Below are 11,051 nucleotides of genomic sequence, written 5' to 3'. Positions count from 1 at the left end.
CCGCCTGAGGTCTCTTCCAACCCTAATCTTCTATGATTCTACAAAGTTTGTCCATGTGCAGATCATTTAATATCCTGGTTACTGACATCACTTCTCTTGCCTGCTCAATCTCCCGTCTACTTTTCCAGTGCAGCCGAAAGGCAGTTGCCAAGTTAACTGTATTGAACGAAGTGAGGCCCATGCTCACCACCAGGGCATTTCTCTACTTATCTGGGTGTAACGGAGCGGGGGAAATGGGGATGCACGCAGAGCCCCTGGCGAGTTGGGGTGCGCTGATAACCCAGCATGGGGGGGTGTCCCATGGAGGCCCGGGAGGGGGTGGGAGAATGGGGGAGCCTAGTGTGGAGGGAGGAAGGACGCACAGCCACTAGCAGAGGGTGGGTTTCAGCGAGTCCCTGAAATAGAGGGAGATGGAAGGTGGCGGGCCGCTAGGACATCAGCGGTTACCCAGCGTGCAACCTCCTACGGCGGGCGGCTGCCCGAGCCGGGCTGGGCCGTCCCGCCCCGCGGAGAGGGAGGCGCTGGAGGGAAGGCTGTGACTGCTCCCGCGACTCCTGCTCCCGCCGCGCGCAGGCCGGGGCAGCTCCACGCCCCGCAGGAGCGCTCCCAGCCCCGCGGCCGGGCAAGAGGCAGAGAACCGCGCCGCTCCTGCCCTGTGGGAGAGAGCCTGACTGCCTCCCGCACCTCTCCCCCGAATGGTTTGTTCCTCGCCTGCCGCCGGCTCACGGACAGTCAGAGAAACAAGGACTACAAACGCGCAGCGCGGCAGCGAGAGAATCCCCCACCCTCTCCTTTCACTTTGTTCTCGCGATACTAATCTGGCTTCTCCCTTAGTGCCTGGCAGGCCGCTGCTGGAGTTCTCGCGAGTCTTGGGCAGGTTCCCACGCCTGCTGCCGCTGTTGTGTCTAAGGGGAGAACCCGGGAATGAGGGGGCGGCGCGCTCCCCCATTCTCTCCCCTTCGCGACCGCGTGTGTGTCTCACGGGCCCGCGCACGCGCGCACTCGGCCAGGGGAGGAGGAGACAGCTCTCGCGAGAGTAGGAGTTTTGGCGAGAGTTTGTGGAAGATGGCGCCTGTTGTGACAGGGTAAGTGCGGGGGGTTCGCAGCGCCGGGCCGGGAGCGATCCCTTTCCACGGGCACTGGGGCCCACCCACCGTCGTCCCCCGGTCCTGTTGCTTCCCCATCCCCCGTCCGGGGAGGCGGGAGCTCCTAGCCGGGCGATCCGGGGGAGGCCCCGAGATACAGACCCTCGGGGGCTGGGACCCCCCAGGTGGCTGCACTGGAGAAGGGCCCCGGGCGATAGGCCGGGATCCCCAGGTGGATAGTCTGGGGGCGGGCACGGGGCGGGCCGAGATCCCCAAACCCCAGGCGGGACGGGGAGGGCTTAGTGCCGGACACACTCCCTTCTCCGCCCCCCCCCCCCGAGGTGGGTACCTGTTCGTGGGGTCTCCCAGCCCGGGTCCGGGCGGGGGTCCCCTCAGCCACCGGCCCTGGGGCATCAGACAAAGGCTCCTGTCTGGTTGTGGGAAAGCCGACTGGTGCCTTCCTCCGTTCTGGCGGGGCGCGATGAGAGTGGGCAGAACACTCCTTCCCCGCGCGCCGTGCTGCGCTGAATTCACCAGGCTCTAGGTCCCATTCAGTAGGAACAGCCTCCTCCCAAGCAAGACCCCTGCTGCCTTGCAGAAGTGAGTGGAGTTCCCCTTTCGCTGCCTGTTCACCATTCTCTCTGGATTACAAATGAATATTCTTAGCTGCCTCCCTCCCAACAGAAAAATAGCAGCCTTCCCACTCCATCTGCTCCACATTGACTCAGCATGAAAACTACTTGCCATCCCCATTAACGCCACTGGGTCATACTGAATAATGGCCTTCTACCTGTAAACTGTGTCATGGTAATCAGTGACATACTCCTAATCAGCTGCTGTTAGGTAATAATGGTAAATTCACTAGTGGTAGGGTGCATCAGCAGCTGTTTTGCACACCTCTACCACATCTTGAGTTACACTGCACGTAGCAGGCACCATGGGTATTGGGTCACACTGAGTAGTTGCATCCACTCCACTGAACACACACTTGAGGAATGGGGCTGCAAGTACAATAGCAGGCCTTGTCTGCTCACCACCTGTTCGTTCAAAACAAAATCCTGATTGGTAAGAATATTGCTGGGTATCTTTACATGGTGGACTTACTTTGATATTTTCACAGTGAATGTCACAGACACACTAAGTATTCTTTTCCCCGTGAGATTACACTGTCTCCAGCCATGGCTATGTAGTTAGAGAGACCATCAGCCTGTTTGGGGGGTGGGGTTGGTGGTTGTTGCTTTTGTTCTCTTGGCAAAAGTGGCATTGTTTCATATTGGCCTCGATGGACGTTCCATTTTTTCTCTTGATCATTGAAAACAAGATCTAAGCTGCTGCCTGGATGTTGCCTGGTTTCGTTCATGTTCAAATGGAGCTTGCTGCTGTTGCTTGTTTTTCCTATTTAACATTCTTTAAGGCAGCAGGTGTTTGTTTCAGTTTCTGGCTGGAACTATTTAGAATCCTAAGGTTGGGGGAACAAGACAAAAAAGTGCTTTAAAATGTTTGTTTTAAACGTTGCTGTGGGGTTAGTTATAGATTAATTGTATTCCAGTTTATGTTCATTTCGTTTAATTGATCATTTGACAGTTATTTTCTTTGCTTGTTGATTAGCAAACTGCTGTCAATAGTGCTCTAGGTCTGTGTCATCCTGTTTCTTCTTAAGAGATATGTACTACATTTTGACTAATTCATAATCCTAGAAAATTTCTTATGAATGATAAAACCATGCTAACAGTAGGAGAGAAGAAAATATGTTGTGCTTTAACATGAGAACAGAAAAGACTGTGTGTGCTTGAGGATTCTAAAATTGGTTGTATTGGTCAAAACCTGTATAAATGTACTAATTCCTATTAAAGGAGGGAGTTAATTGTTACTCCCTGAAACCCTGAATCATAATACTTAATAAAGGTGGAAGTTCATTTGTTACTACCTGAGACCCTGAATCATTTATTATTATGGATAATCACTTCAAACATATTTCTATCACACAGGTAAACTTTAAAAGACATGCAAAAATGTATTAACAGGTGTGGCTTTATCGTGTTGAGGATTATATGTTAGTATATTGAATAATGGGTCTCAGGACCTGCTATCTGGTAGAACCTTGCTAAATGCAGATGACTAAATTTTGACAGGTGTAGTTTAGTTTGCCATGATTTATAATATTTCATATTATAAAGTGGAATGAGCTGATTGGTTTTTGTGAGAGTTATCAGGTTTGTGGATTAGCAATATTATACTCTAGTTTTGAATTAGCATTGTTATACTAATGTTATATCCTGTTTTCATTGTGGATATGTTAAAATTAAAATCTTATGTGTCCTTCAGTAAGTGAAAATTTTTCAGTGGTGGCTTGCAATTTCTATTCACACTGAGATTGCTAGACAAAGTATGTGATTGTTTTCTAGTCAATGCAAGTTTGAATGTCTTTCTATAAAAACAATCTTTCTATGAAAACTGTGAATGCTAAAACTTAAATTACAGTAAATAAACCTGCAAGCATCTATTCACTTGTGCCAGTAACTTATTCATAAAATAGCGAGGTTAGCACTTCACCACAGAAGTTGTTTTTCCGGTATGGCCAAAACATACCTGGTTTCTTATCAACACAAAGTTATATACTATACCATTTTATTTCAAATAATTTTTTATCGGAATAGTGAAGTATACATTCATTATTATGATTGAACCTAAATTACTCAGTTCAGGGGCAGCGAGAGAGAGAACGAAAAATATGTTAGAAATGTAGCAGACAAGTAACTGAAAATGTCTTATTCCCAGAAATATTTTACTAATGGAAATGGATAATTTATGGACAGAATATGGTAAGCTTTTCTGCATGTGAATGATTGGGAAAGCTTTAATCACTTTGAGGCTATGAAGTATTAATGAAAATGTCAACTACTAGAGATGCATAGATTCAGTAGGAAACCTTCATTCTCATCAATTTTGTGTTATGCAAGTACCTAAAGGCCCCAGTTAGGTCAGGAACCCATTGTGATAAGCCTCCTACAAATATATGACATAGTGAAAGACAGTTCCTGCACTAAAGAGCTTACAGTTTTGTTTAAAAAAAGATGAAACAGAAGGGTGGTATAAGCAAACATGGATGGGGTAACAGTAAGATGAACTTGTTTTTTCATAGACTTAGCTGTGTGAATAATGTATGGTTATACAGTTTTTAATTATACTTGTAAAATTATCAGATTTATTATTGTTTGTTACTGTAGTGCTTAGGAGCACTAGTTATTGTACTTGGGTGCTGTACACACACAGAACAAAGAGACGGTCCTTACTTCAAAGAGCTTACATTTTAAATATAAGACAAGATGGCTATAAACAGACAGATGAGACAGTATTGGTCAGCATGATAGGCAGTGATATTAGTACATCAGCAGCATTTCCATTGTCAAGTTTTTTTGTAGGTATCACAAAAACGGTGTGACACAAACACACACACACACTATATGTATTTACAGAGGGAGAGTGTGCACATGACTGCGTGTGAGCAAGACAAGCTTTTAAAAAACAAACCAGTGCCAAAACAGCTAAATGGTCTTGAGCCAGTAAGTGGCCACTGAGTCAGCAGTGTTCACTATGGGAAGACCTCTGGGGAACCCAACACAAAAAGTGAAGCCATCCTGCACAGCATTAAAGGTACACAGATGGCTGTCCTTGATGCCCTAGTCATGGTCTGTCTTGGCATAGCGAACCATGCCACACCTAGACCTATTAAACTGTCTCCAAAGGTGGCATGGGAGCCCAAAGCCAGGTTGCTGTTCATCCAGCCTGGTGATGATGTGAGAGTTACAGGTGGTGGGAGAGGTTCTCTCTTAATTCTGACCTCCACGGTGAGCTGAGGATATCATCAGTTGGATAGAGAGTGTGCAGCACTGTCCAGATAAGATTTCTGCTATGCATTTGATGATGGGGTACATTCCATATATTCCTGAACAGTGGCAAGTATGGCATTTGCTATATCTTGATGTATTGATAAAGGTACCTTGCACCCTGATCAGTTTATTGGCTATATTCTGATGCCAGCTGTTAGGTTGAGGATTTTTGGCTAGGATTGGTAACCATACAAGTTTTGTTGCCTTCAGTATGCTTGTAATAATTCTCATGGTATGATTGAGTTGTTTGTCTGATAGTGTAGCATGTGCAGAGCTTAACCAAACTGGCACAACATTCTCCAACTCAGTAGCATATGGTGAGCCCCAAACCACATAGTGCATTGACTCCCCAAGAGAAAACTACTAGTTTGTTCAGAAGACAGTTTCTGCTCTTGATCTTTAGTGAGGTGGCATTTGTATAGAAGTGTGTGACTTAGAGTGACCCCTTCATACACTGGTTTTAGAACATGTGCCAACCTCTGACCATTCAAAAACATATTTAAGCTCAAGTTGGCTCTGAGCATGATGCAAGAGGAAGCATGTTGATGCAGTGTTTCCTGTACTTGGTTGGTCTCCTTTTCTTACATTAGTCACCTTTGGCAGCAATATCACTGTTCAGGTTCTTTTCAGTCTTTTGAAGTTACAGTCCTTTGAGCCAAGCAGGTATCATGGGACTACATGAATCTCCTGGAGATGGTGTATGGCAAATTGTTGGTGAATGCATAAAATAAATTTGATTCCAGCATGAAGCCTTTCTAGAGTCTATTCTTCTGGAATCTTCAAGTGCTGGTTTTATGGCCCAGAGCCACTTTCACATGTCTACCCTGGAGCAATAGCTCAGTTGCCGTGGCAACCCATCTAGGAAGAATTTTTGACATCTTGTACAGCAAACCTGTGTGCCAGATGGTGTCATAGGCTGCTGACCAAAAGAGAGTGTAGAGGAGGATGAGTGAGTTTTTGCAGATGTTTACAGGGAGTTCCTCTCAAGCATGAGGGACAGCATATGAGAAGGCATCAAAGGTGTTTTAAAAATTGAACAAGTGCGTGATAGTGGCTGGCATCATGGATTGATTGGAGGTAGGAGTTGATGTCTGTGTGGCATATATGAGTTAATAGGTAGGGAGGAGACAGACAATGAAGGGCCTTGAAAGTGAAGACAAGCAGCTAATGTTTGATTCAGTAGAGAAGAAGAGAGCCTGTTGAGGAATGCAGAGAGAGGGGTGACATGGTCGAAGTGCCGTGCTAGGAAAATGGTCTTTGCAGCAACATTCTGAATTAATATGAGTGGGGCAAAATTGCATTTGTCAAGGCCAGCGAGTAGGATAATACAGTAATTGGGATGCTGGATGAAAGTTTTAGCTCTGTGGATGAATAGAATAGATTATATCTTAGAGATCTTATGCAGAAGCAATCAGCAAGATTTAGACATAACCTGGAGGTCAAAGACGACACTGAGGTTATGAGCCTGAGTGACAGGCAGGATGGTGGTGGTGTCCATTGTAGCTAGGAAAGAAAGTAGCCGGGGGACTGTTGGGAGAGACTAGAAGCTTTGTTTTGTCCATGTTGAGGCTGTGGAGATGTTAGTGAGGGAGGCTGAGATTTTAGTGTAGACAAAAGGCATTTAGGGGAGAAAGAGAGGCGTAGAGAAGAAGCTGTGTGAATTGTCAGCATGGAGATGGTAGTGAATTTGTGTTTGTGAATGAGATTACCCAGAGACAAGATGTAGAAGGAAAAGAGAAGGGGGGACCGAGAACAGCGCTCTGGGGAACTGCCATTGAAAGTTGGAGGGTGGATAAGGATATGCAAAAGGAGTGATTAGAGAAGTAGCAGAGCCAGCAGAGGACAGTCATGGAAACCAAGGGAGAACAATATTTCAATTAAGAGGATGTCAAAGGCAGCTGACAGGTCAAGGAGTACTGGTTCTGAGCTTTAGCTAGGAAGAGGTCATTAGAGACTTTGGCAAGAGCAATTTCAATGGAGTGTAAGGCACAGAAGATGGACTAGAGGGGGTCTAGGAAGGAATTGGAGGAAAGCAACTCCAGACAGCAATTGTAAACAGCTGTGCAATGAGCTTAGTGATGAAAGGGAGGAGGGAGATGTGCCTATCACTCTAGGTTTAAACTTTATGGTTAAGATTTGAGAATAGTAAAACTATTTATGTTTATACTGTATGCACACATATACATAGTCTAGAAGGTTGTTTTTATAAGATCGCACAAGCAGGAAGTATTAACATATAAATCATTAGCAAGGAGTATTACTGTTCTAAATTTGGCTATTGAGAAACCTTTTGGGAATCCTTGAAAATCTTTGAGAGAGTTCTAAACACATAATTTTTTTTTCATGGTTTTATTAAGGATTGTTGTATGAAAATATTATCTTTGATTTTTAGTGTGTTTGCATTTGCTCCTTATTCATTACCCTAAGTCCTCTATGACCATTATTTAATTGCTGCGAAAAGGATTGCAGTGTCCAATGCAGGAGTAGAGTGACTTAAAAACAAATATCTTGTTTTTATTCAGATTATGGTACTATGTAGAACTTCACTAATCTGTACATATTTTATTTGACACACACCAAAAAAATTTGCTCTCTCCATTTCTTAGCAAAATATTTTAGAATATTATAATGAAGTCTTAGAGATATGACTTATTTTTACAAAATATACTGTAGTACATTATGAAGTATAATAAATTATTTAAAGGAAATTGCACTTGTCAAAATAAGAGAACAATAATTTTTTCAAATTAGCAATAGAACAAGTAATTCACTATAGTGTTCTTCTACATTAGTAAAAATTAACAAGATGCTATTGTACTAAAAAAAGAAATATGGAAAGAAGGAGAAATGTCTCTAGCTGGGTTGGCTTACAAAGATATTGGGTCTTCATGGTCAAAGTTTTAGTACTAAACTATATAGTCAATAATAATAAACTTTTACTCTTCTTTGGTGGAGAGCAGGGATTGAAAGGGGAAGAAAGAAAGAAGCTGTGCTTTTAGATGTCCTAAGATGTAAATTATATAAACATTATAAATATTTTGGTTTATACAATACATTCTTATATCTCTGGGAGTGTAATTTACCCAGTACATAATTTTGATTTAATCTTTAGTAGAAAACTGTGCGAAGCAGAACTTTATGTAGGCTTTTATCAGTAAATGTTAGTAAATGTCAGTTTCATTGTACACACACACACAAACTGATGAAAAAATATTTCCATTGATGAAGATCAAAATTTACATATAGGCAAAGTAAGAAAAATGCTGCTTGAGAACTTATTAAAGTGTGATTTCAAGGATATTTACTCTGTCTATTTTGACATGTATTGTTGACCGTTTGTTTTTAATGTTTGTAAAGCTTTAATTTTTTTAATCTGTGTCTACAGTCACTTAATAATTGTCAGCCCCCAAATAATTTCCCACAACTTTGAAAATTTAAATAGATTAAAAATAGAAAAAAATGCTTAAAAATAAACATTGATATGATCTGTCTTAAAAAAAATAAATCAGATTTTCCAAGCCTAACTCTATGGTTGCAGTACGCTGTTACTCTGTTACAGTACTCTTCATCCCAAGTCTTTTGAAATTAATTATAAGCACTTCATTAATTGACCTACATATTACTATAATATATTAAATTGTTGGCTCCCAAGAAGCATTTTACAGGAAAGGCATAGTTGAACATGCAAGTGGGTTTTTAATTAAAAAAAAATACTTTGATTACATTAGCAGAATAAAAGGAATAGTTGTAATGTTCATTAACTTAAATATAACCAGTGCAAGTGTTTATATTCTAATAAAGCTGTACATTTTTCCAACATAAAATTGACCTCTTACTTGAATTTGCTGAGTGATTGATGTTCCACTGTGGAAGATCATCATACAATAATAAGAAATTCAGAGTAAGCTTTCATATGTGTACCAAGACATGGCTAATATTGATTCTGACACATAATTTTAATAAGCAAGTTTATATGATGCAGGGGAATAGGCTATGAAATAGGCAAGCAACAAAAGAGCACCTGTCCAACAGCTGATCCATTTATTTAAGGAGGAAATTGAGAGTAGCAGTTCAAAAATCATTATACTGTTATTGAATCTAAGAACAGTAAATTTCAAACCCAGATCTGTAAATTTCAAACCCGGTTTTGTCAAAAAATAAGCAGAAAGTGATCGAAATACACACAAGATAACAAATCTGTAATTATTTAAGGTGGTATCATACCATTTCCTACAAACACACAAGGTGTGCATTAACTGTAAACTAGCTTGCTGCACACTAAGTCTCTGTGTGGACCCTACTGCTGGGCACTAAAAGTTCCATAGTGTACTTTGACCTCCTGCTATTTGGAACGAAAGTTCTACTAAATTTTTAGTGAAAGGCAGTAGGTCAACTTAGTGCATGGAAGGCTAGTGTGATGAACTGTTACAGCCTGTCTTGCCTTTTGCTAAGTCTCTATGTAGACAAGTCCTAAGTTTACACCTGTGCCACAACTCCTGTGTGCAGCAATTTTGCAGACCATGAACATCAAACTCAGAATGAAATTTGACAAAAGCCTAGTCAGTTTTATATACCCACCTTAAGTTTGGGAAAAGGCACTGCATAAAATGGGGATGGGTAACTGGCAAGCTGGGGGACACATTTGGCTTGCCAAATCATTTTATTTGGTCTGTCCAGAGGCGGCTGGTGAAAATATTCTTGTGCGTGGGAGGCTGAGCAGGGTTGAGCACCAGCCTACCCAATTAGCTCCTAGGCTCACTCAATCTGAGCACCAGACACAGTGCTTAAAGTGTGGGGTGTGTGGAGCAGAGCCTAGAACTGGGAGCAGGAGCCCAGGCACTCGGTCGCAGTGCCGCTCACTGGCCCAACCACCCCAGTTTCACGCATGCAGGGAAGGGGCTTCTCTCTAAGCCACCTGGCTCTAACTGCCTTCTCATTGGCTCCCAGCTCCCACAGCCAGTCTGATTGGGGCCAGCCTATCTCCCCCTACTCTCCAGGCTGTGGATGAGTTGGGGCATATGTCTGCCAATGGGGAAGCAGTAACCAGAATTGGGTAGTGTAACGGCAAATATCTTCCCGGTTGGTATGTTGGAGGAGTGTTTGGGCCAGATTTGAATGGTGTGACCTCACACATGGCATTCTGCTTCACTCTGCTGCACCATGCTACACAGCTCTGGTTACTTCCTTCCCATTGATGGGTGGATAGGGAAAATGTGGTTCTCATTTCCTAACAGTCAGCCAATGGGGCGGTAACTGGAGCTGGATGGCATGGGGTAAAGTCGGAGCCTGTGCTGTTGGGGAAGTGGAGCCTAGCGATATGAGGCAACAGCAGCTTTTCTAAAAAACTGCGCCCCTTAGCAACCTGGTGCAAACTTTTTGAAAAACAAACAAACAAAAAACCCTATATGGCTGCCAAAGGGGTTTAGTGGATTTTGTGGCCTAGTCTACCTTAAAGTTGCTCATCTCTGGCATAGAAAATTGCTCAGCAGGGCACTGTGTGAAACTTACTAAACATGTCAGTTTCTCTCTGGTGGGCAGCTGCCTCTACTTTTGGGTAGTTCTAATATGTACTAATTTTGTTATCTGCAGGGAACTTTAAAATGGGGGTTGGAAAACGGAGGGAATATTTTCAAGCCCACTCTGAATTTATGCCATTGTATGTAAGTTCCAAGATCTGCACTAACAGAATATATAATACTTGGAGCTTATTCAGTGATTCTCAGCCATAGATCTGAAAGCACTTTTGATACATGGGGAAATTGAGGCAGAGAGAGGTTGAAAATTTCCCAAGGTCATGCAGAGTCAGTGGGTCTCCTGATTCTCTGAACTGTGTTCTAGCTGCTGGGCCATGCTCCCTTTCAGGTGTTCTGTTATTGACAAGTGGAAGCAGGGTTTTATCTCACCTACCAGAAATATGTAGAATCAGAATACTGAGGGAAGACATCAGAATTACGTAGTTTTTTGTCTTGTTCAGTGAAAAACAATATGGAAAGAAAAACCAAAAAGTAGTAATCATTTGCATGGTTAATCAGTTTTAATAGCTTTAATTGCTATTAGCGTGGAGCTACAGTGGCAA

The 11,051-nt window shown here is 42.8% G+C and overlaps 1 protein-coding gene across 1 annotated transcript in view; it reads left to right on the top strand.

Moving 5' to 3' along the window:
- Window positions 1-589: 589 nt before the first annotated feature.
- The window catches only part of RBPJ (recombination signal binding protein for immunoglobulin kappa J region), an 81,700-nt gene continuing 71,238 nt past the window's right edge, over window positions 590-11,051 (top strand). The window contains exon 1 of the mRNA XM_024204285.3: window positions 590-1,085. Coding sequence (XP_024060053.1) covers window positions 925-1,085 — 161 coding nt within the window. The 5' untranslated portion in view covers window positions 590-924. The remainder of the gene's footprint in view (window positions 1,086-11,051) is intronic.

This window comes from Terrapene carolina, unplaced genomic scaffold (genome assembly GCF_002925995.2).
Source record: "Terrapene carolina triunguis isolate 2854851 unplaced genomic scaffold, T_m_triunguis-2.0 Scaffold66, whole genome shotgun sequence".
NCBI classification, from domain to species: domain Eukaryota; kingdom Metazoa; phylum Chordata; order Testudines; family Emydidae; genus Terrapene; species Terrapene triunguis.
Note: the sequence above shows the minus strand (reverse complement) of the source record. Positions and strands in the feature narration are given on the sequence as shown.